The following is a 26903-nucleotide window of genomic DNA, read 5'->3' on the forward strand; positions in this document are numbered from 1 at the left end:
GACAGTGCTACAGCAGCAGCTGACAGTGCTACAGCAGCAGCAGACGGTGCTACAGCAGCAGCAGACGGTGCTACAGCAGCAGCAGACGGAACTACAGCAGCAGCTGATGGTGGTACAGCAGCAGCAGCAGACGGTGCTACAGCAGCAGCTGACAGTGCTACAGCAGCAGCTGACAGTGCTACAGCAGCAGCTGACAGTGCTACAGCAGCAGCAGCAGACGGTGCTACAGCAGCAGCTGACAGTGCTACAGCAGCAGCAGACAGTACTACAGCAGCAGCAGCTGACAGTGGTACAGCAGCAGCAGCAGACGGTGCTACAGCAGCAGCAGCAGCTGACAGTGCTACAGCAGCAGCAGTGCTACAGCAGCAGCAGACAGTACTACAGCAGCAGCAGCAGCTGACGGTGGTACAGCAGCAGCAGCAGATGGTGCTACAGCAGCAGCAGCAGCTGACAGTGCTACAGCAGCAGCAGACAGTGCTACAGCAGCAGCAGACGGTGCTACAGCAGCAGCAGACGGTACTACAGCAGCAGCTGACAGTGCTACAGCAGCAGCAGCATCAGCAGTTGACCATGGTACCACAGTATTTCGATAATATTTCTCACCCTTTTTACCACAGGGTTGGCACTAGAAGCTTTCTTGGGGCCCATGGTCACTTATTTTGCAGATAAAATCACCAAAAACACTGTAATAATACGAAATGTTCCGATTGTATGCTTGGATGTTACCGCGGAGGCTGGCTGGTAAACAATGCCACCGGCGGAACATGTGAGGCTGGCTCAGGCCGCACATTAGACGCGTCTCGGACGAATAGCGTTGAGCGGTTTTAGCAGTATGCGAGGCAAAATCTTAGCGATAAAATGTATCGGTATGCGGATTTAACGTTATGTGATGCCAACGGTATGCGGGGGTCCACTGTATTGTATTAATATATTCAAAAAATGCTAAGCATAAATATGCAAAAGGTTTTTAGTAGACCTAGCAGCAGTTGTTGGATCAAAATATCGAGTTCGCGCTAATACCCAGCTAGCAATCGTATTAACAAAGGTAACAGTTGAAAACATGCTACTTAAAAAATGATGGGTTGAAAACTTGTACCTCAACAAAGACTGAAGTGTTTGTTTTCTCGCTATAGTATATTCATCTCTTACAATGGTAATACTGTAGTTCATTATTTTAAATAAATATTCCAAGCAACTGGCAAATTTCTGAATTTGGCATTGATTGATTATTTGACTAGTTCTTTCCCTGTACATATTCAATTTAACATATTTTAATAATTAAATGGTTAGAAAAAAAAATTAATTTGTCCAAATTTAAATGTTATTTCTATACAACTTATGATTTTCATGACCATATTGAAATTGGAGCCAAAGCTGGATGGTGGGTTTTAAAAACAAATAGGGTTGAAACATAATTCTTAGAAATATTTTATTGAAAAATCTTATTTAGAAACTTGTAGAAAAATACAAGAAATCTAACAGAATAGGAGTCTACAGATTAGTCCCTGTGACACATAGATACTTCAGATTCTGGCCATATTTTTGTAGAAAACTAAGTCAACTGATGGTGTCCACTGGAGAGCACTGTTACAGATAACAATATCTGGATCTTTTTTCATATTTTATAATTATAATTTATCTATGTATAAGCACACACACAATACTTGGAATACCCTATGTAAAAAAAAAAAAAACTATGTGTGGGGATGGGTTAAGATAGGGGGTCATCTGAACTCATGTCAGTGCACTTCTGGCAAGACAATAACTGAATGAATGTTTTATTTTTTAGGGAGCCATCCTATCTTAGTGGAAGCCATTGTATTATGAAACACAAATGCGCACACACACACACATACATATGCAGAGACAAAGTGTCTATCAACAAGAATCATTGACAATTGATAACTAATACACAGTGGTAAAGTGCACCACTGAGTGCTAGACACAAATGCAAATGACAGAACAGGTGAAGAAACTATTGTGTGAGCCAGATACCTTGAAAGCAGCTAGACCAAACAATCTCTCTCCCCAGGTCCTGAGAGGATAGGAAGCACTATATGAGCCACAAGCAACAATTTTCAACAATTCATTCAACATGGAGTAACTGCCAAAGGTCTGGAAGACAGCAAATGTGATACCAATATTCAAGAAAGAACAGACAAGTTGCATTAAACTACAGGCCAATATCACTGACATGCATAGCAAGTAAAGCTATGGAGAAAATTATCAGAAGAGTGGTGGAGCACCTAGAAAGAAGTGGGTTCAGAGATAACAATTAGGGCAGCTGTAGAGATAGCAAATCCTGTCTCACAAACCTACTAGTTTTTACGGCGCTGTAACAGATATGATGGAGACGTTACATATTTTTGGACTGTAAGAAGGCTTTCGACAGTATTGTACAAGAGACAAACAAAAACTACGAGCAGGCAGGAATAACAGGGAAGGCACTACAATGGATCAAAGAATTTTTTACAGGAAGGAAACTAAAGTTATTATCCTAGGTGTTGGAATGGGTGTGAGTAACAAGTGGGGGTTCAACGAGATTCAGTATTATGACTGGTACTATATTTTATACATGTGAATGACATGATGGAAGGTATAGAGTAAGCGATATCCCTGTTTTGCAGATGATGTTAAACTAATGAGAATACAAACAGGTGAAGAGCAGGAAAGACTGAATGAACCTGGATAGGCTCCACGTCTGGTCTGAGAAGTGGCTACCGGAATTCAGCCAGCCCCAGAAAGTGCACAGTTATGAAGAAAGGAAATAGGCAAAGAAGAGTATTGACTTGAGGGGAAAGGGGGGTGCAAATCTCACTCAAAGAGAAGGCTCTCAGGGTGAGCACTGTACAGACATTATCACTTCAGGCACATCTGAACCAAACAACTGCTGCAGCAAATGTGTGTCTGGCAAGTCTAAGATTAGCCATTACAAACCTAAACAAGGATGCACTCACAACACTGTATAAGTCATGTGTCAAGCCCATCTTGGAACATAGAGCACCAATATGAAACCTATACCTTGTCTATCATATGAAGAAACTGGAGAAAATGCAGAGATTTGCAACAAAACCATGAAGAGATTAAGGAAGCTAAACCCGATGACATTCCAGGAAAGGACTAGGAGCGATGTGGTAAGTTCGTACAAAAATACCAAGAGGAATTGATAGGGTGGACAGCGACAGATTGTTTGAGTCAGGAAACAGGAGCACAAGGGCACAGGTGGAAGCTGAAAACACAGTCACAAGGATGTCAGGAAATATTTCTTCAGTATTAGTTAGGAAGTGGAATGCATTGGTCAGTTAAGTGGTAGAAGCAGGATTTCACTCACACTCTTTCACTCTTACTCACACTATCTCACTCTCCCCCCTCCTCTCACTTTGAACTCTGAAGGGATGAGGGAATTTCTGAATGCAGTGCAATGGGAAAGGGGAGCTTAAGAAAATGCAGCAGATGAGATGAAGTACCTAGGTGGGAAGTAATGGGAGGCAGAGAACTTCATTCCCAGAAGAGAACCCTTAGTTCAAACAGAATTGCAGAGGAAAACAAAGAGAAGCACAAGAGTATGGAAACACAATAGAAAACATATGACAGGCAAGAACAGGGATATAAATAGATTAGCCAGAGGCAAACATGTGAGAGGCTTAGCAACAATTTGAGAATGACAATGGCAAAAGCTAATAACCAAAACTGTTTCACTGCCACATTAGATGACAGTAAAAGATCTGATAATTCAACTGAGGGAAGGAGCTCACAAAAAATGACAAGGAAGTGTCTGAAGTGTTAAATAAATGATCTGAAAAGGTTTCAATGGAAACAAAGGCAATGCCAGAGGACAGAGGTAAAATGGAGTACATTGATGGGTAATGACACCATACAAACAACAAGGGATGAAACTTGAATACATTAAAAAGCAATGGGAGCTGACAAGGTGTCACCATAGATTTTACCAGGGAGCAGCATTATCCAAACAATTAGCTACGGTCTAAAAGTCAACACACAGGACAGTCAGATTTTAAAGACAGCAAATATAGTCCCTAGATTTAAGAAAGGAAATGGGCAGGAAGCACTGAACCACAGACCAGTTACACTGAAATGTACATCATGCAAGGTAATGAAGAAAATAAGAATGGTAGATCAGTTGGAGAAGTCATTTCATAAACAATAGCCAACACAGGTTCAGAGATGGCAAGTCTTGTCTTACCAATCTGTTGGAATTTTATGAGACAGGAGAGAGGGATGGATGGCATTTTCTTAGACTTTGAGAAGGCATTCGATATTGTACCCCACAAAAGACTGGCAAAAACTTGAGGCACAAGCAGGTATAACAGGGAACAGTCTGGTGGATCAAAGAATACATAGGGAAAAAGAGGCAGTGGCTCCAGGAAGAGATGTCACAACCAGGATTCTGCAAGGATTGCTATGAGGACAAGTACTGTGTCTGATTTATGTGAATGACATATCTGAGGAGAGCGAGTCATATATGTCTGTTTGCTGATGATGTAAAACTAATGAATAAAATCAGATGAGGATAGGGAAAGGCTGCAAATAAATCTAAACAACCTGAAATATTGGTCACATAAGTGGGCACTTGAATTTAATCTCAGCAAAGGCAAGACAACGAAGATTGGGAAAGGGGCCAGAAGGCCAGACAAGGAGTTAAAATCCGAGGATAGACTACAGACCTCACTCAGAGAAACTCACCTCAGCCAAATAAGCTCTGCAGCTATACATTTCTGAAAACAATTTGGTTCAACTTGGGTGATTAACCTGTCACACATTCTCCTGTGTGCTAATTATTAGTTTATTGTTCCAGTCACAGTATTGTGCCCATTTATTCTTCTACATAGCTAATTACTGCTAACTGGTAAATCTTTAGAATAGTTTTCAGGAATATCAACAGAGAGTCATTCCAGACCCTTTATATAATATATGCCAGGCCCTTTTGGACAATGCAGTATTAGTACAGAGCACACACCTGAAAAACTATGCTAAGAAACAGGAGACAATGCAGAAGTATACAACAAAGCTTGTTCCAGAGCTAAAGGGCATGAGCTATGAGAAGCTAACACAACTGAATCCAATGACCTTGGGGAACAGAAGAACCAGGTGAGACATGATAACATACATAATACTGAAATGGAATGATAGGGTAGATGGGAACAGGCTGTCCGAGAGGCAAAATACTCGAGAGCAAACCTGGAAGTTAGACAGATTAGCCAAAGGGATGTCAAGAAGTATTTTATCGGTGGTCAGAAATTGGAATGATCTTGGCAAAATGGGGAAGGCGGGCTCAATACATAATTTTAAAAGTGGGTATGACAGGTCCCACTAAGCTAAGAGGGAGTGAATCTGGCAAGCCACAAGCTGAGAAGTGGGGCCAGCTCCTGCGACTACAAACAGGCGAGGTGAGTACAAATGGGTGCTAGTGAGTGCACACACGCATGCACACACATACACATGATAAAAATATATATGTAATATACATACACACGTACATACACACAAATATATACACATACAGAATATGCATTTTTGCCAGAGCTTATAAAGGAACAATCATTCTGCCAAACAAGCAGAGCATATACTACATATATTTTTGTTATAACTGTAAAAATAAGTCTGAACTTCACAAAAGTAACATATTTCTTTGATGCTAAATAATACAAATTCAATCAATGCTGACCTTTAAATACATTGGGTAGAATTAAGCTATATTACTTAAATTCTAGCAAGGATAGGTCATTTATAATTAAGACAAGCTTTTCTAAAATAATTTTCATAGCAGTTCAGTTCACGAGTCTTTGCTTATTAGGTAAGGCACACACACACACACACACACACACACACACACACACACACACACACACACACACACACACACACACACACACACACACACACAAACACACTTTTGTCACAGAATCATGTTTAGTAACTGCCTGAACTTATTATCTGTTTCACTGCTCACACTTTGGGACTATAATGTACCCTATGGATAGGCCAGACAATATACAAGACACACGTATTATCACAGGGTATGGAATGGTGCATTTTGTTTCTCCAAAAAGGATAACATGGAATGTGTTCAAGCGTAGAAAAGCTACCTTTTATCACAGTTTTCTTCAGATCTTTAAGTACATACCAGATCATAATATTTTAAACTGAGAGCAACAAAGCAAAATATAATACAAAATTCACTAATGACAAAATACAAATGCTTGCATACACAAAGCAAGTTACATTTTCAGGGCCTAGTTTGTCCCAGCCATGACTGATGGCAGGAGATGGGTACAGAAATACACAAAAATACAAAATAATTACAGAAACTTTCAATGCCCCAATATATAAAAATGCAGAAAATGTACACTGCACTTTTCAGACATAGCTGATAGCCCAAAAAAAAAGGTAATACAGTAATAATTACAAATTTTAATCAGCAACACATATGGCCACCAGCTAAAACAGGTACCCAGACAGTGATAAGCAAGAGGCAGATGCCACTAACACACAGTATTCTTAGGCATAAAATGTAAAAACATGAGATCGCTAATTATTAACTTAACTTAGTAATGCCATTGTTTTAATACATTTAAATGAGAGAGGTTATTTGCACTTCCTCAAAAAAGCTGCCTTTTTGTTATCTAACAAATGACTCTAACAAATGAGCTAAGAGATAACTGCTGCTAACAGTAATTATATAGCCAACACAAGATTATCCAAAAGCAAAACCTGTATATATGATCTGCAACATCGCAATTAAAATTAATATTTATAAATTTATTTCCTCAAACTATTATTATTCCACAAAAATTAAAAAGTGTCTTGGACAATCATACAGGTTTGCCATACGGATAACTCTTCAAGAGTTGGTATATCTAGTAAATGGTACTATCAACTAAGCAAAATTATTTTAAACTGACTAATTTCCCTTAGCAGTACATGTAATGAATAGGAGATGGAACATTTTGAATGCATTCATCACAGCCATATCAAGTTGCATCATCACACTGTCCTGAATGAAGAAAACAATGAATTCATCACAGCTGCCACCTTTCCTAGCTATGACACTATGTCAGGTCATTAAATTACGACTTGCCTCACGTCACATAACTCAGGCATGTTTCTTAGGGTCGTAAAGACTATGATATGCTCCTTGGTCATGGAACTAAAGTACATTTTCCCAGGTCATAGTTAAGACTAATGGCTACACAGCAGTGTTGTACCATGGATATTCAGAGTACATATAAAATAACTTCTAATAATATTTTCTATAGGAACAAGAGCTTTCCAGAGCTCATACAATAGGCTTAAAGTGGTCAAGAAAGTACATCATAATGGAAAGAGATTGCAAAATCTGAGGCACTAGCCCAACCATTATTTCAAAATGTGCCACCATTGTTGGGCTAACGGTGACAACAATAGGAAAGTCACTGACCAACAATGCCTGCAAAATTACATTTACTACACTATTTGATGTCTACATCTAAGGATAGCTGAGCAACTACAGGTACAAGTGAGCCCCACAACCAAGACAAGACTTAACAGACAGTTCTTTGTTCAACATACTCAGAAGAAAAGCACCCAACAAAGCACAATAAAAAAAATCTAATCATGTCTTTCATTGAAAAGGATAAAAAAAAAAAAACTGAGATTATAATAAACATATCAACAATAATATTTAAAGAAAATATTGGTGAAAAGTTTCATTGAACCAGAACTGCCTTATATGAAGAAAAATATACAAAAGTCCCCTTGTACAGAAAAAAAATATATACAAAATAAAAGTCCATCACCACAAAAAGATAGGAAACATGCTTCTATTACATTGACAAATAAATACCAGAGGTTTAGAAAGATGGAAATTAACATTACCCTATACAATAATCAAGGTAAGAGTTCACAGAAGCAGAGAGCAACTTGAGAAGGCCAAAATGTGCAAATTGAGTATGATTATTAGTAAAAATTAAAAAAGTACCAAATGTTATCACAGCTTTTGAGACTTTCAATGTTGATAAAATATATCAAACCTCCCACCTTCATAATGGCAATAATATTCAACTGTCAAATATGAGGTCTGAGATACATAACATCCCTTTTCAGACAGGTCAGAAACATTACACATGGATTAATAGCAAAATTAAAATGGAATGATGCATTTAATCAATAAGGAATACAAGTTTTCATGACCTTGTATGAAGTCTTTTAAATTTAATTTTGCCTTAATTTTCCAGTACTAAAAACAAAACCTTTTTTGTATTTTCAAGTATAAAAATATGATATAAAAGCAGATAATACTGAGATTCTGTTTAGGTCATTTAGCAAAAAATATGCTGTATCAAATTCAGGGAGATATGCTTTGGCTAAAGGATATCAACTAAGCCCCCATCCATTTAAATATATGTATATACATGTAACCTTAACCTAATGGAATGTTGAATGGAATGGTTAGTTGCAATTGGCACTGGGCTAAATAAAGCCCAACGTGGAAGTTTTCCCCTCTCACTTTGATCAAATTGTTCAGATATTGTGCGATGCTAGTCAGCAGACACATTGTGAGCAACAAGAGCCAAAGCTGCCTCAGAAACATTCCTGTTATCATCTACAGCTGGCTTCACTTCCTTTACCTGACCTTTTCGTAATGCCTCAATAACCTCTTCAGGATTGGCATTGTCATCCTGTTGTGCAACAAGTTTGAGATAGTTTAGATAGGCATCATAGTTATTGGTAGCCGCTAAGTTGAGCAAAGAAAAGTAGCTGTTATTAGGAGCCATTACTACTCCCTCACCTTTTTTTAATTTAATCTTTCCATCTTTTGGTGCTATTAGCACAGGCTTTTCTGATTTGATCTTAATTGATGCAGCAAAAGATCCCGAAGAATCAGAAACAGGAATAATCAACTGAGTGGTTGTTTCACCACCTGCAGAAGCACCAGTGAGAAAATGATCAGCTGCATTTTCCTTAGCCGATGGAATTCCCCGGCTCTTTCGAACAGCAGACAGTCTCCGAAAGAAAGTTCTTCGAGGGATACGGTATTGTGCTATAGCTTTGGCTGGAGTCAGATGGCCCAAGAGGACTGCTTCAATTCCTTCCTCTAGGTCCAAATGTGTGTATGTTCTCTCACAAGACTTTCCACCAACTCCTCCACATCGTTCCTTGGTTACGCCGTCAACTGGGGGTTGATTTATTTGCTGAAATGGTCGAGAAGGGTCGCAGATTTCTTGTGTTAGAGAAGGCTGAATGTTAGATGCAACAGTTGAATGAACATCATGCTGCACAGTTGAAGGCACTTCATTTGACACCCTTTGAAAACATTCATCTTCAGTTTCAGCATCACCCAAGGGATCTGTAAATAGTATAACAAATATTTATATATATATATATAATAAATTTATATTTGTATAAGAACATATGTACACAGGAGATAAAACTTAGTAAGGGAGAAGTTTAAAAAAATAATTCCCATACTCGCTCAGAAGCCAATTTCTTAAACTGTACCAATCTCCCATTTGTTTACTTAGCAACATAATACTACATTACATTTAATAGTACATAACTCATATATAAACTCAAGTATTAAACTGCATTATATTTATTATATAATGCAGAGAATTCGTAGTTCGGAAATTAGGAGAAGGTGTGGGATTACCAAAACTATTATCCAGAGGGCTGAGGACCGGTTGTTGAGTTGGTTCGGACATGTAGAGAGAATGGAACAAAACAGAATGACTTCAAGAGTGTATAAATCTGTAGTGGAGGGAAAGCGGGGTAGGGGTCGGCCTAGGAAGGGTTGGAGGGAGGGGGTAAAAGAGGTTTTGTGTGCGAGGGGCTTGGACTTCCAGCAAGCGTGCATGAGCGTATTAGATAGGAGTGAATGGAGACAAATGGTTTTTAATACTTGATGTGCTCTTGGAGTGTGAGCAAAGTAACATTTATGAAGGAATTCAGGGAAACTGGCAGGCTGAACTTGAGTCCTGGAGATAGGAAGTACAGTGTCTACACTCTGAAGGAGTGGTGTTAATGTTGCAGTTTCATAACTGTAGTGTTAAGCACCCCTCTGGCAAGACAGTGATGGAGTGAATGATGAAAGTTTTTCTTTTTCAGGCCACCCTGCCTTGGTGGGAACCAGCCAATGTGTTAATAAAAAAAAAAATAATTAAACTTACACCCTTTATTAATACTCAAATACACTCAACACCTCTTCACACTACTACTTTCCCTCCCCAAGCCCCAATATTCCCATGAGCCATTCCCTCCCCTTCATCAGCCATGCAGGATATATTTTTTTTTTTTTTCAACAAGTCGGCCGTCTCCCACCGAGGCAGGGTGACCCAAAAAAGAAAGAAAACAATTTTCTTCTTCTTATTCTTTTTAGTAATCTTTACAGGAAAAGGGGTTACTAGCCCATTGTTCCCGGCATTTTAGTTGACTTTTACAACATGCATGGCTTACGGAGGAAAGATTCTTATTCCACTTCCCCATGGATATAAAAGGAAAAGTAATAAGACCAAGAACTATTAAGATAAAATCAAAGAAAACTCAGATGAGTGTGTATAAATAAATGTGTACATGTATGTGTAGTGTGACCTAAGTGTAAGTAGAAGTAGCAAGACATGCCTGTAATCTTGCATATTTATGAGACAGACAAAAGACATCAGCAATCCTACCATCATGTAAAACAATCACAGGCTTTCGTTTTACACTCACTTGGCAGGACGGTAGTACCTCCCTGGATGGTTGCTGTCTACCAACCTACTACCTACTGCAGGATATATACCCCTGATATTATTTGTATACATCACAATAATAATAAAAAGGCTTGCAAATTAACTGAGGTAAGTAACAGTTCATAGCTTATAAATAATAGTAGTAACTCATAATCTAATCCTGTAAGAGACAGAGAGAAGATCGGGGAAAGAGAGGGAGGGGAAGAAAGCTATAAATTTATCTTTATTAAACATACAAGCCATGCAGGGTAATATTTTGTGAAGGTATTCAGGGAAATCAGTTAACCAGACTTGAGTCCTGGACATGGGAAGTACAATGCTTGCACTTTAAACAAGGGTTTGAGATATTTGCCGATTACAGTGATATCTAAACTGTCGTATATGCACGCCTCTGCAAAGACAGTGATAGTGCCAATGATGGTGAAAGTGATTCTTCTTTTTTTGGTCACCCTGCCTCGGTGGGTGACGGCCAGTGTGTTAAAAAAAAAAAACATGCATAGTCTAATGTTCACATTCCATTTACAGGACAATGCTGCAATACCAATTAAAACTTGAGAGTCCTAGCAGAGCTGCAACAGAAGCTATGAGGATGAAAAGAGAATGTTTTGAAGAATGAAAAATATACTTTTTGAGTGGTGTGATGAACCCCTGAGTTACCTCTCAGAATTAATTACACTATTTTGCTAGTATATAGACTTCCCTATCACTTTTGGCTCAATATGTCTCCTCTTTTTTTCATAACACACTGGCCATCTCACACCAAAGTAGGGTGAACCGATAAAGAAACTTTCACCATCACTCACTCCAATATCTTGTCAGAGGTGCACCAACAATATAGCTCATATGCCTCTCCAAATTGCATCAACCCAACCCATCCCTTAGAGTCCAGGCACTGCCCTTCTGACCTCCAGGACTAAGTTTTCTTGAATCCCTTCATAATGTTACCGTGTTCACGCTCTGACAGCACATCAAGTCATAATGATCACTTGTCTCCACTCATTCCTATTTAACACTAACACTAATGTGCGCACACACACGTGCACACATGCACACACACGCACCCATACACACACACAGAAGGGTCAGGGGCGACATGATAACAACATACAAAATACTGCGTGGAATAGATAAGGTGGACAGAGACGAGATGTTCCGATGAGGGGACACAGAAACAAGGGGTCACAATTGGAAGCTGAAGACGAGTCATATGGATGTCAGGAAGTATTTCTTCAGACATAGAGTCATCAGGAAGTGGAATAGCCTAGCAAGTGATGTAGTGGATGCAGGAACCATACACAGCTTTAAGACGAGGTATGACAAAGCTCAGGAAGCAGAGAGAGGACCTAGTAGCGATCAGTGAAGAGGCAGGGCCAGGAGCCGAGTCTCGACCCCTGCAACCACAATTAGGCGAGTACAATTAGGTGAGTATACACACACACCTGTTGGATGTCCAAGCTCCTTCCATACAAAACCTCCTTTACCCCCCTTCCTCTAACCTTTCCTGGGATGACCCCTACCCACCTTCCCTCCTCTAGAGATTTATAAACCCTGCATGTTATTCTATTTTTAACCCCCCCCCCCCCTCAGCCCTCTGATCTTCACATAATATTCACACCACACATTACTCTCAGACGTGACATCTCCACTGCCTCCAGCCTCATCCTTGTGTCAACATTTAAAACCCATGCTTCAAACCCATATGTGTTGGTACCACTATGCTCTGATACAAACCCTTTTTGCATCTTTAGATAAAAAATTTTTTTGTCTCCACAGATACCTCAATGTACTGCCCACCTTTTCTTCTTCGTCAATTTGATGGTTCATCTTATCTTTCATAGACCCATCTGTCAACACGTCCACTCCTAAATATCTGAACACATTCACTTCCTTTGTACTCCCTGCTTCCAAACAGATATCCCTCCACTCTAATGAAAATTGGGACAAGAAAAGGCATCTTTTCTTGTCCCAATTTTCATTGTGGATGCCTGTTGCTTATTGATGTATCCAGCTGAACCATACAGTTTCCCCTAGTCATAAACCAAGGTAGAGCAACTGGGAAAGGTGGCTATTGCTGGTCTATTGAACCATTAACAGAAAGTAAGTTTTCACACTTCAGAAACAATGCATTCTCTTGAAAAAAGTACATTAAAAATTATTTTATTAATTAAAAAGCTTTCCTTTCCTTAACTGCAGTTTATTTGACTTTTAAAGATGGGTTAGAAGGTAAGAAAAATGATTAACAGAATGACGAGTTTAAACGCAAGGTAAAGGAGAACAAATTAGCTTAGGTAAGGCTTTTTATTGTAAAAATGATACAAAGAAGGCAGAATATATGGAAAGAGAAGAAAAAAAAAGAGGTTAAGGTGTACTGAGAGTACAAAAGGAAAGCAAATGAGAAACTGAGAAACAGTAAATTTTGACAAGAATAAGAAACAGTATTATAGAGATAAATAAGATGAGAAAACCTGGAGAGCAAATAGATAGTGCAGTTAAGGATAAAAAAAGAGGTAAGATCTTAAATGGGGATCTAAAAGTACAGAAAGATAAAAAAAAAAATTATTTTGAAGTGTTAAACCTTTGGGGGTCACCAGGCTCTCTCAGAGACTTGTTCTCAGGTTCGCCAAAATTTCAAAAAAAAAAAAAAAAATTCTTGTGAAAAGATAGAGAATCTTTTCCCGGTCATAATGACACCAAAAGTATGAAATTTGATAGAAAACTTACGGAATTATGCTCTCGCGAAGTTAGCAGTCTTGACGATGTTTACGCATCGGCGATTTTGCCCGCTTTGAGCCCTATTTTCGGCCAATTCCAGTGTACTAGTCGACAAAAATCATAACTATTTCGCTAGAACTCCATTTTTTTCTATCAAATGAGTACAAGAAACCACCCATTTACCGATTTCAACTATCCAATAAAGTGGTCAGAATTTAGCAATTTTCCCAATTTCACACAAATTTCAAAAGATGCCAATTTCCAAATAGGGTCTAGAATAAACAAGAAAGACATTCCTGACACTAAAATAACATTTCCTCTCTTCATTAGTCATGTACCCAGGCCCCTCTTACATTTCTTTTGCTTTCCACTTTGATTTTTTATTCTCACAAAAAAAAATAAGAGTTACTGTTATGCAGACTACTGCATTAGTGTAGAAATGGTATAAATAATATCGGTGCACTTGTGAAAGAATATTAGACTCACCAGTTGACGTGTATTGGACGCTTAGCATGATTTGTTTATTTTTGAACTTTGGTAAAAATCAAACATTTCTGCTACTTTGAGCTCAATTTCAAGGTACTTTTCATTGTAAAACCAGTCAAAATCATCTCAATTTCTATAATATGTCTTCCATTCTATACAATGAGACCAGGAAAACTAGAATACAACAATAAATACCATACGAAAATACAGTGCAAAGTCACTGTTTTAAACCAAAAAAACGGTCAAAGTTTTTTTTTCTCATTATACACTGTGCTGCAGGATTTTTTTTATACTGCGCACACTGACAACATAGACCCATTCTTTCATATGTAGGCCTACCAGCTTTCTCTTGCTAGATTTGAGGGCGCTAGAATTTGTGTGTACTAGTACGTCAAAAACCCTGGCGCATAAGCCGTACTAGTACGGCCGAAACCCCGAAAGGGTTAAGGAAGTTTACAGGATGTCCCAGGAAGAACTGGAAGGTGATGAAGTGGATACCTGACAGGCATATATGGAAGTGTTAATTAGAGCGAAAGGAAAAGTGTTTTTGGGTATCTGATGTGATGCTGAGTTTGAGCAAGGTAACATCTATGAATGGTTTCAGAAAACCTGTTAGGCAGACTCAACTTCTGGAGGTGGAAAGTACATGCCTGTATTCGAAAGGACTAGTAACAACACAGTTCAACGGCTCCTTTGAATTGTAATGTCTATACATTTCTGGAAACACAGCTAGGAATGAGTTATGGTGAATGTGTTCCTCTACCTGGGACACCCTGCCTTGTTGGAAAATACCAAATGTATTAAATCTAAATAACTTTTTCTTGATGACTATTAGCAATATAAATAATAATTTTCTCAGTAATATGAAAGGATAGGCTACATGTATGCTTGTTCATACTACAATATCCATTGATTATAATTTGAAAGCAATTTTGATAGAAAAAATATAGTGCCGAGTGCAATAGAACTAGCGTTTGAAATTGTCTACCGAATCAGCTGATAACTCTGTTAAATATTGCATTCTTAAATGTGCCTCAACAGGAATAACGATACAGTACTTAAAAAGGCTGTTACTGCTATTGTTTCGTTTTTGCACTCAAAAGTACTGAAGAAGTATATAAAAAATGGAGAAAATGAAAAAGCAAAGAAATGTAGTTTGAAAATATACCCAGGAGGTGTACTAAATAAAAAATTGATGCAAGTGGAAGAAGCCAAGCAAGGTAAGGTGGTGTACAGAATAAATAAATAAAAAATTATGAAGTTGAAGAACTGAAATCCTTCTAAAAAGAGGCAACCAGGTTTTTATGTTTATTAATGCACAGAAATAATGATGCAAAGGGTGTAATATAATGTAGAAAGTACCATGATGTACTCTTGCAATTCGATGGGTCACTTGACTTGTGATGTGTATGCACTTCCAGCAAGACAGCTAGAGAATGATTGATGACTAATGTGTTTCATTCTTTTGAGTTGCCCTGTCTTAGCAGTAATTAGCCATTTTGTTAAAAAAGCAGAATTTATATAGGAAGAGAATGTCAGAAAAGCTTAATATCAGGCAATTCTTCTGGATAACAAAAGATAAACTTAAAAAATTCATTAGCACTTAAAAAATTCATTTGGAATTAACCTGCAGCATTACTGTACCAAGGGTGAACCTAAAAAGAATTATGAACATACCTATGGAATTGGAATCACATTCAGCAGGATTTATCGGTGACTGGCCAGCAGACTCGTCTATCTGAAGCTCTCCATCTGTTTCATCAGCAGCTTCTTGTTTGAATACCTTGAAAGAAATTAAAAATTATAAATGCGACAGGAAATGGTATATTCAACAAACTGGCTGTATCCCACCAAGGCAGGGTGGCCCAAAATGAAAAAGGAAAGTTTCTCTCATGTGTGGTGTGACCTAAATGTAAGAAGTAGCAAGATGTACCTGAAATCTTGCATGTTTGTGAGATGAAAAAAGGACACCAGCAATCCTACCATCATGTAAAACAATTACAGGTTTCTATTTTACAGTCACTTGGTAGGATAGTAGTACCTCCCTGGGTGGTTGTTGTCTACCAACCTACTACAGGTCCGCCATCACAAATCAGGCACTCAGACATCCAGTTTCATCAGTTATTGGGCACTAATTTCAGCTAGCATAATTCCAAATTTCCAGGGTCGCCACAAAAACCTGCTGGTACTGTTTGGTGGTGCTACTTGTTGCATGAGTCATTCCAATTTCTTTTTCTCCATGGTTCCAATGAATAAAAGAAATGCTTCTCGTTGTGTAAAGCACCTACACAGTACATTGTCCATTAAAGATAAGGTGGCTTTGAAGCCTCTGTCAGTTGCTATGAGCTCAGTCTCGTGATGCAGGGGAATATGGTCTATTATTATGCTAATATCAACACTACGGCTTATTTGCCCATCACAATTGATCCAATATGACATAATAAACAATATAAATAACATAAAAACATGTTAAATACTCCAGAATGAATAACATTTGGCATAATACCAAGCAATTCGATGGAGGTATGAAGAGGATATGGGATACAAGTACCATTCTCCTATCTCTGTCTTGGGGGATTATATTAGAGAAAACTGAGTACAGTGGACCCCCGCATACCGTTGGCCTTACATAACGTTAAATCCGCATACCACTACATTTTATCGCCAAGATTTTGCCTCGCATACCGCTAAAAAACCCGCTCAACGCTGTTCGTCTGAGACGCGTCTATGTGCGGCCTGAGCCACACTCACATGTTCCGCCGGTGGCATTGTTTACCAGCCAGCCTCCGCGGTAACATCCAAGCATACAATCGGAACATTTTGTATTATTACAGTGTTTTTGGTGATTTTATCTGCAAAATAAGTGACCATGGGCCCCAAGAAAGCTTCTAGTGCCAACCCTACAGCAATAAGGGTGAGAATTACTATAGAGATGAGGAAAAAGATCACTGATAAGTATGAAAGTGGAGTGCGTGTCTCCGAGCTGGCCAGGTTGTATAATAAACCCCAATCAACCATCGCTACTATTGGTGGTACAGCTGCTGCTGCTGCTGTACCACCGTCAGCTGCTGCTGCTGCACTGTCAGCTGCTGCTGCTACTGCTGTAGCACCATCAGCTGCTGCTGCACCACCGTCAGCTGCTGCTGCTGCTGTAGTACCGTCTGCTGCTGCTGTAGCATCGTCTGCTGCTGCAGTAGCATCGTCTGCTGCTGCTGTTGTACCACCATCAGCTGCTGCTGCTGCTGTTGCTGTAGTACCGTCTGCTGCTACTGTAGTACCGTCTGCGGCTGCTGTAGCATCGTCTGCTGCTGCTGTAGCACTGTCAGCTGCTGCTGCTGTAGCACCGTTGTTGGTGTGGCTTATTGAGAATACCAAGAAACAATTAACCCCAGAGGATTTGCCACCCAGGATAACCCAAAAAAGTCAGTGTCATCGAAGACTGTCTAACTTATTTCCATTGGGGTCCTTAATCTTGTCTCCCAGGATGCAACCCACACCAGTCGACTAACACCCAGGTGAACAGGGAAAAATGCCTGGAACTAGTGCTCATATTGGTGAATTTAAAGCCAGCAAAGGTTGGTTTGAGAGATTTAAGAATCGTAGTGGCATACACAGTGTGATAAGGCCTGTTCTGGAAGAAAAAGCCAAACAGGACCTTCAGTACTCAGGAGGAAAAGGCACTCCCAGGACACAGTGTCTCATCAGTCATTGCTGCATCTTCAATAAAGGTAAGTGTCATTTATTCTTCATTTAGTAGAGTAGTACATGCACAATATATATTGTGCATGTACTACTCTACTATTGTGCATGTATCCTTCTCTTTGTGTGTAGGAAAATGTATATTTCATGTGGTAAAATTTTTTTTTCATACTTTTGGGTGTCTTGCACGGATTAATTTGATTTCCATTATTTCTTATGGGGAAAATTCATTGGCATAACGATAATTTCGCATAACAATGAGCTCTCTTGCACGGATTAATATCGCTATGCGGGGGTCCACTGTATAGCACAGGGCTAACCGTAATATGCTCGTACTGCACCATAAAACTGAAACAAAAAAGCTATTTTCTCTACATAGATTATCACACACAGCAGCATGTGTGTAGAGAACCTAGGATAACCCAAAAAAGTCAGACAAAGTGGTTTATTGACTCAAGAAATCGTAATGACACGATTGCAAACAAACCATACCCCCGGCCGGGATTGAACCCGCGGTCTAGTCTCAAAACTCCAGCCCGTCGCGTTAGCCACTAGACCAGCTAGCTGGTCTAGTGGCTAACGCGACGGGCTGGAGTTTTGAGACTCTAGACTGCGGGTTCAATCCCGGCCGGGGGTATGGTTTAAAGTGGTTTATTTCTAGTACGTGGCTTGGGCTAGCCTTATGTGATTTTTGGTAAATATTCGATTCCCAGCCAGGGTAGAAACATTGGGCGTGTTTCTTTACACCTGTTGTCTATGTTCACCCATCAGTAAATGGATGCCTGGGTGTTTGTGGACTGGTGTGGATCTTATCCTGGGACACTGACCTAATTTCCCTGAAATGCTTAGCATAACAAAGGGCTTTCTATATAGTAGTACATGTATGTCATTGATGTCAGTTAGGCCTGTATACCATGTACGTGTATGTGTAGTAAATAAAGATATTATTATTAATTTTTTTCTCGGTTGTTTGTTGGGCAAACTTAATGAAACTTGGGCAATGTATGATGAAAAGACGCTTCTTAACATACACCAAAAATGAAAGAAATCAGACCATAAATAATGGAGTTCACTTCTCAGCCATTAGCAGCCCCATAGCAGCATATTTTTGTATGTTTTTTATGGTTGTATTCTCATTTTTTTTTGGTCTCATTTGATAGAATGGAAGATATATTACAGAAATAGATATGATTTTGATTGCTTTCACAACGAAAAGTACCTTAAAATTGTGCTCACAGTAGCGGATATGTTCGATTCTTTAGCAGTGTTCAAGAGTAAGCAAATGACGTCACCATCTAGTATGTGTGCGCCTGCCAGTCCAAATTCCAATATGTACGCGGTCAAGAATGGGTTGACATTATTTATACAATTATTACAATAATGCAGCAGTCTGCATAACAGCAAATTTTCTATTTTTTTGTGTGAATAATAATTCCAAATGGTAAGCAAGAGCAATATAAGAGGGGCCTGGAGCCATGACTAATAAACAGAGAAAATGTTATTTTAGTGCCAGGAATGTCTGCGTTGTTTATTCTGGACCCTATTTTGAAAATTGGCATCTGTTGATATTTGTGTGAAATTGGCCAAACTGCCAATTTCTGACCACTTTATTGGGTAACTGAAATAGGTGAATGGGTGGGTTCTTGTACTCAGTCAACAGAATAGAAGTAAGTAAATAAGTAAGTTTATTCAAGTATACACAAATCCAGTTACATAGATTATCATACATAGCAGCATATGTATAGAGAACCTAGGATAATCCAAAATAGTCAGACAAAGTGACTTATTTCTAGTACTTGGCTTGGGCTTGCCATATATGATTTGTTTGTTGGGCTATTTTATTGAAACTTGGGCACTGTATGATGGAAAGATGCTTTTTAATGTACACCACAAAAAAAAATGGACGATAAATAAGGGAGTTCACTTCTCAGCCATTAGCCGCCTCTTTGCGGAATATTTTTGTATGGTTTTTATGGTTGTATTCTCGTTTTTTTTGGTAGAATGGAAGATATATTACAGAAATAGATACGATTTTGATTGGTTTCACGATGAAAAGTACCTTGAAATTGAGCTCAAACTAGTGGAAATATTCGATTTTTGCCGATGTTCAATGAACTTTGTGCAAGTTGGTTAATTTAATAAGCATATTCTAACCGAACCACTCTGTAATCCAGCACACTACAGGTCGGAATGATGTTGGATTTGTGATGGAGGACCTGTACCTAGGGAAATAGTATATATTTCACTTTATTTTTAGCCAATTCAATCATTATTAAAATGTTTAAAAGCACTTGGGTACAGAACTGTAATCACGAAATACTGTTTTTAATTACAGTTCATCTTCAGTACTGTAAAACCTCAATTTAACAGTTTTTAAATTTAATGGATGAAATCTGTGGCCAGACAACATTCAGAAGCAATGGACATAGTCCATTAAATACAGAAATGTCTGTCATTGTTGCAGTCCACTAGGTAAATTTATTTCTGAATTTAACCCTTAAACTGTCCAAATGTAGATCTACATTTGCTTGCATAGCACTCCGAACATAGATCTACATTTTTTACATTCTTTCTTATGGAGAAAATCAAGGTCGGAGCGCTATGCGCACAAACATAGATCTACTTTTGGGCAGTTTAAGGGTTAATGGACCCAATCCATTAAATCCGAAAATTGTTCGTTACTCTTACAACCATGTAAAAATATTCTCATACAGTAATATGGATTTAACAGACCCCCCCTCCCCCACAATCCCCAACAGTCCATTAAATTGAGAGTTTACTATATTAGCAAAAACCAAAACATCACTTTTTAACAATACTGTATACAATACTGAACAAACAAATGTACTGTAATTAAATTGATTGAATTATAAGCTTTTGGATGAATGTATCATCTTCTTAGTTTCTCACCTCAATTGGCACTGCTGGAACTGCTGGTGAGGGTTGAGATGTTTCACTTGGTGGTGTATCATTCAGGGAAGCAGGTGGTGTGAGAGGCAGAGTGGCTGTGTGTTCTTCATGACGGGACCGCTTCTTTTGTGGACCCAGATTTGTTGTACCTACTTCCACCCTCTTCATACTCCCAGTGGACATGTGTCTCACCATTCCTGACCCTGTTCTTCCAGTACTCATACCTCTATTAGTTGTCATTCTGGGATGATTGATAACTGTGGTTGGAATAGTTATTGCACCTAATGTGTTAGCTACTGGATTAGGCACTGAGACATTGCCAGGAGCATGCTCCAAGAGAGGAATGCATCGTTCAAGCAGCTGACGTTTGGTGAAGCTGTTGATGGCATTAGAGTCTGCCAACCCTTTTACCCTGAGAGTTTCTGCAACTTTTAGAAGAGCTGCTAGTTGCTCTTGACTTACATTAACCTCTCCCCTATACATAAATGTCACAAGTGCCTCCACTGCTGAGTAAGGTAAATCATGCAGCAAAATTAGTGGATGTGGATGGCTGCTGTGATCCCGAAGAATATTTTCAAAATATGAAGAACACGCAGATAGCACCACTTTATGGCAGTCTAACCTCTGACCCTCCACCACCAAGCTAACATCCACAAATGTTCCTGCCATCCAGAGCTTGTGAAAAACATGTTGTAGTGTTGATTGGTAGTTATTCCAACGTAAACAAAACTGCTGCCCAGGATCCATCTTTCCTCAACCCTCACCACATAATCTGCAAATGAAAGTTCACATTTTTAAAACAACTGATCCATCAAAAACATGATTACTGCAATATGATACAATCATAATTTAAAATACTGTGACATTAAACTCCCCAGAAGTAAACATTATAATATTAACTCACTCTAGTTAACTTATCATTTAACAAGGCCACATTTAAATAACCCAATATAAAGTACATTATTTAAATTTAAAGTCTCTGTCAAGAAATTTAAATTAATATTTTTCACAACTCCACAAATACACTAGCAATTGGGTACTAAAAACATTTACTGGTAAGGCTAGTTGTATCAATGGAGCCCATTTGCATTTGTCCATATTAAAGTGCATCTGCCACTTCTTTGAACACAACATTAACTTATCCAGATCCTCATGTAACACTCTGGCATCATCAGAAATTATTTGTTAGCCTATTTTTGTGTCATCAGAAAACATGTTCATGTCACTATTTACTCCCACATCTATGTCGTCAATGTGTACTGCAGCCCACTAGTGATCCCTGTAGAACATCACTAGTAACACGGTGGCCTGAGGCCTGGTAGGCAACACTCGTTTCACGTGTTGAGTGTCCATGGTTCAATCCTCGGCAAGGGTAGAAACACTGGATGTGTTTCCTTGCACCTGTTGTCCCGTTCACCTAGCAAGCAAGTAGGTACCTGGGTGTTATTCAACTGGTGTGAGTCCCATCCTGAGGGATAAGATTGAGGATCCCAGTGAAAATAAGACACAGTCCCTCAATGATGCACTGCCTTTCTTAGGTCATCCTCAGTGGCCAACCCTCCAGGGTTAAAAATCCAAACAAAATCTTATCTTAACAAGTCCCCATTCTAATCTCTCATTCATGCAAACCTCTCTGTTGCTATATCACTCTTATCTTATCAACCATGTCTCAATCCAGGTGATAATCTCTCCGATTCCAAGTGGCTCTCTTGCTTCAAAAGTCACTTCTGTGGAACTCTATCAAACACCATACTGAAATCTACACACACAATATCATATTTTTTTGTATCTTGGTCCACCACCTCAAATATCTTAGTGAAAGAGGTTAGTAATGTGTAAGGAATGAAACACCAATTTGTAAAACTGTATTGAGATTCACTGATCAAATTATAGTATGTATATCTTTCAAGGTCCAGTAAACCTTCCATATAATGGACTTCAGAAATATTTAACAATCCACTGGGTTACTCAATCTGGAAACAATGGGCAAAGTACAATGGTTACAGAATAGCCCATTATTGTTACAATCACTGCAAAGCACTCTTCACTATCCACCACAAATGCCATTATCAGCTACCTGCTCCCCCCCCCCCCCAGTTAGTCCATTATATGAAGGGTTTACTACAGCTTTGAATTATGTCTGCAATTATTGATTTCATCAAATTTCCTATAATTGAAATTAGACTGATTGGTCTATAATTTGGAGCCAAGGGCCAATCACCTGTTTTGTAAACAGGTATCACAAGTGCAATTTTTCACTTACCTGGTAATATACCAGTTTGTAGTGCTTTGTTGCACAGACTAGCTAACAGTTTACTATGTTGCTCTTTACATTCCTTTCACACCCTTGAAAACAGGCTGTCAGGGCATGGTGACGTATGTGGTATCCCCGAAGGGGTACCTTTAAGAAGGTGCCTGGTTTTTTGTCTTTCTCCAATTTCATTTTGATCTCGACTCAAAAATTCCGAATACATTTGGCTTCAAATTTTTAACACTTGTGTACAATAACAAGAACCAAATTCTTGGAACTGGAATGTTCTTATGATGAAAGTTGTTGAACCCATTCTCATCCTCCAGGAATGACTCAGATAACTCCCAAAATCCTCAGTGGTGTAGTGTCAAATGCGTAAAAAAAGGTACCAAAAATTCAACAACAGCAGAGAGTGAAATTCAAATGGATAGGTGCATGTTTGACAATTTTGTGTAAAAGTGTGAAATTTTTATTCCCATTAAATCACATTAAATAATTTTCAGCTTACCTCTTCTGAACAGATTTAGTATTTAAGAACTGATGCATCTTAGGGCCAGGATAGTACCTATTAAGTTTCGTTTGCAAGCAGACAAATTTGTTGCAGTATTAAAATAGCGAAAAGCTTGCGATCATTGAGAGCCATGCCATAACTGAAAGATGACACATCTGATCAACTACAAATTTTCCCCACTGGTGTGGTTTCCTGAACACAGGGCACCTCTAGTGTTAGTGTGTTTTCCTTAAAGGAAATATTCTCTTGATGTCAGGCTGTGTAAGGTATCATGTGCCAACTTTATTAATCAAACTGGCTTCTGCAAAATAATGTAACTGGAGAATGTCTCTTCTGATGAGAGTTAGGTCACAATGCTTGACCTTATTTGATTTCCTTAGGTTAAATCAACCTAATATTCTTTTATCTGTCTATAACATCTATAGGCCCTCAAGAAAATTCCTAAAAATTCATGTTATACATGTACATACATCAAACTTACATAAAACTTATTTATTTACTTACTTCTTAAAAAAATGGTCAATCTTACTTGGAGAAATGTTTGGACTCATTTTAGCTTGTGTAGGCTCCAATTTGCCTTTTTTGGAAACTCAAAATTTAAACCGTTTTTCATGCAATAATTTCCGTGTGACATCTGATTACCTTCAACCCTTCCGAACAGATAGCTTAATAATTCAACTTCCGAGCAGCTTCAAGCTTAATGTGCTTATATATTTTAAGATATTGGTCTTTATTATAATTCTGATCTTGCATAATTTATTTTCAAGTTGATTTTTATGCTTACACTGGTCAACCAGATTTAACTTTTTATCCACCTCAGAAACCACATTGGTTATTTTAAGTTAACTTTGATGTGTTGGTCACAACTCTTCCTTGTTTAGTGTCTATCATGCAAGATTTTTTTTAATTGTATAATCATTATTTTAGCTAATTAAAGATGAAGAACCACATGATACATGTTACCTAACAATAACGAGTATTATATTATGCAAAGAAATTAAATATGGTACATGCCATGCCAAAAACGTAAATTCATTACATACGGTACTGTATAGGCATAACAAACAAAGTTCCACAGTCATACAAACATATTGTACATCGCACTTTTCAGGTTTTTATGTGGTACTCTATCAAAAGTCTTACTAAAATTCAAATAAACAATATTGTATTCATTATCATGATTCTCTGCTTCAGATGTTTTACTGAAGTAAGTGAGTAGATTTGTCTGGCAAGTCAGTTCCTTTTGGCCCCTTCTGAGTTCTTTATTCTTTCCATATTTATGTAAGCCGTTGGAACTTGCCACCACTGAATGTTACGTTATTCCCTACTGCCCACTGGAAAAATGCTTATACCTTGCAATTTTTGTCTTCTACTGAGATGGTTTTCATGCTTATTTTGGTCATGCTTATTCTGTGTCAAAGTTTTATCTATGCTCCTATAAGTATGAGAAACAGTTGAAGAATGAGACACTTATCCAACATTACATCACATGAGAAACAAGTCAAGGTGCCAGGACTGTGCCTTATGGTACTGAGCTTTTTACTTTGCTAATGCTAGACTTTTTACTACTACTGTTTATTTCTCAGAAAGTCAAATAGGCATCTGCCTACTTTCCCCATTATATACCTATCACCCTCATTTTACGTACAATCCCTCTGATCAAATTCATCATGTGCTTTTGTAAAAGCCATGTATACCACATCTGCATTTTGGTTTTCTTCCTGTCCATGACTCTTTTTATGATAGTTTATCTATACTTCAGTGATGCCTTGATAAGTAAAACAAACTGCCAAGTAGTGTCGCTTAAGTTAATATTTTGGGTAACTTTAAAAATTAATTAAAGTGATTTCATCACAATTCACAAGTTGTTGTTCGGTCAGAAGTTTCAAATGCTTTCTAAATGGCACAGAGTTTTCCCAGCAAACACTAAGCTATTTTAAAGCTAAATTAAATTGCTCCATAACTCATTTTTATATTTTAACAAATCACCAAACCTGCCATCTAAATAACTTGCTGATATTAGTGATTTGAAAAGCTGGAGACTGCCTGACATCTTAAAAATAGGTGTGAGAATAACCTGCCCCAGTAGGGGATAATTCTCCATTCAGTTAAGACAGCTGGCTGACAGGAAACCATACATATATGGGAGAAGTCAGATCTAGTACTCTTAACAAGTGGCATTCTACCGGGATCAGTGTTAGATCCCTTACCATTTAGTTTATGTAAACCAAAGATGTAGAAATAAATGAACACAATCAAATTCACTGAAAATAATAAACAGGCGAACACAAATTCTGAGACAGGCTTAATGTTGTGGTCTGAAGTAGTAAATTCTATGTAAGGTTTTCAAACCTTCAAATCGTGGTATCTATAAAGAAAATAATGTAGAACCTAATCAACACGAGTTTTTTTTTTTTAGGAGATATGGTTAGCAGAAATTTGAAACCAATGCAACACATTGTCTCCAATAATGGTACTGTACTGTTTAGCCTCATATGAAGTATATATACCGTAGGGCAAATCAAATTCGTATCTGCTACTCACAACCACCTGGCAGTAACCACTGTAACAAGTCGTCGTTCTTCGTGTCTCTGCATGCCACTACCACTTAACCACCACCATTATCACTCCAAAACTACCATCATAACCACCACGACCACCTGGTCCACACCTGCAAAAGTCGTCGTCGTCGTCCAGTCTTGTCAGATGCCACGAGCAACACAATTACCACGACAATTACAAGTAACTATCAGAACAACCGCCAGCCAGCACTACCACGAGCACCTGGCCCTCACGGCACCTACCCCAAAACTTCATTCTACCTTCCATCCACACAATAAACACCAGTATTACGTTCACAACAAACTACAACCAGCTAGTCAATTTAACTGCAGGTCAGGTAAACACTGTCGTTCACTTTACCGCCAGTCAAAATAAAATAAAGATTTAATATGTAGTTTCCAGCGGTTGTGGCAACTCTTCACCTGGAAGGGCTGGATGGCCAGTCACTCGAACTGGCGCTCAAACGAGGCTCTTTAGAGCTTATTTTACCTTTTCCAAACGTCACTACAAGTTTAACTGCAGCATAAATACACTTCAGGTATGTTCATGTACCTGAGAGAGATAAAATATGTCAACACCTCAGAGGAACAATTTAAACTAAGGCACAATTACCTGAGACGCTGACCGTCCCGGTGTTCACAACAAAAGTAGCGTTCCAATAATCTCCGCGCCAATGTTTACCTACCAATATGAACTTTCAAAATATTTTCCCCTGAGAGGAGTAATATCCGGGGAGGCTGTAACGGCACCACTGCACTATAGAAACTTTCTGGGGTGACTGCGAGGAGAGGTAGAGATGAGTGCGGTGTGTTCAGGAGAAGTGGTGGTCGGTGTATGAGTGTAGGCGGGTGGCACGCAGCCACGCATGGCACTGCTGCCCGCGTACACCACCAACCCGCACACTACCACTACTTCTCACACCTCAAACTCTTATTTCTCCACCTCACACGATTTCCACCACCTCCCTACACACTCGACAACATTCCCCATCCGCAAGCATTGCATCAGCTGTTCATTCAGAGTCAAGAATTGGGTTTAAGAGGTG

At 38.7% G+C, this 26903-nt stretch overlaps 1 protein-coding gene across 4 annotated transcripts; it reads right to left on the reverse strand.

Annotated features, from left to right (window-relative positions):
- Positions 1-1415: 1415 nt before the first annotated feature.
- LOC128695465 (protein abrupt-like) lies at positions 1416-26696 on the reverse strand. Of its 4 annotated transcripts, none has more exons than XM_053786115.2 (4): positions 26544-26696; positions 20535-21306; positions 15603-15708; positions 1416-9346 (listed from the first exon to the last, which is right to left on the reverse strand). In XM_053786115.2, exons 2-4 carry the CDS (start codon positions 21279-21281, stop codon positions 8538-8540), a joined length of 1662 nt encoding a protein of 553 aa, XP_053642090.1. In that variant the 5' UTR covers positions 21282-21306; positions 26544-26696; the 3' UTR covers positions 1416-8537. The 4 variants fall into 4 exon arrangements, with proteins under 4 accessions (XP_053642090.1, XP_053642089.1, XP_053642091.1 ...); XM_053786114.2 differs by having other exon boundaries at positions 26471-26627; XM_053786116.2 differs by lacking the exon at positions 26544-26696 and adding an exon at positions 26348-26456.
- Positions 26697-26903: the final 207 nt, after the last annotated feature.

Source organism: Cherax quadricarinatus, chromosome 50, assembly GCF_038502225.1.
Source record: "Cherax quadricarinatus isolate ZL_2023a chromosome 50, ASM3850222v1, whole genome shotgun sequence".
NCBI lineage: Eukaryota > Metazoa > Arthropoda > Malacostraca > Decapoda > Parastacidae > Cherax > Cherax quadricarinatus.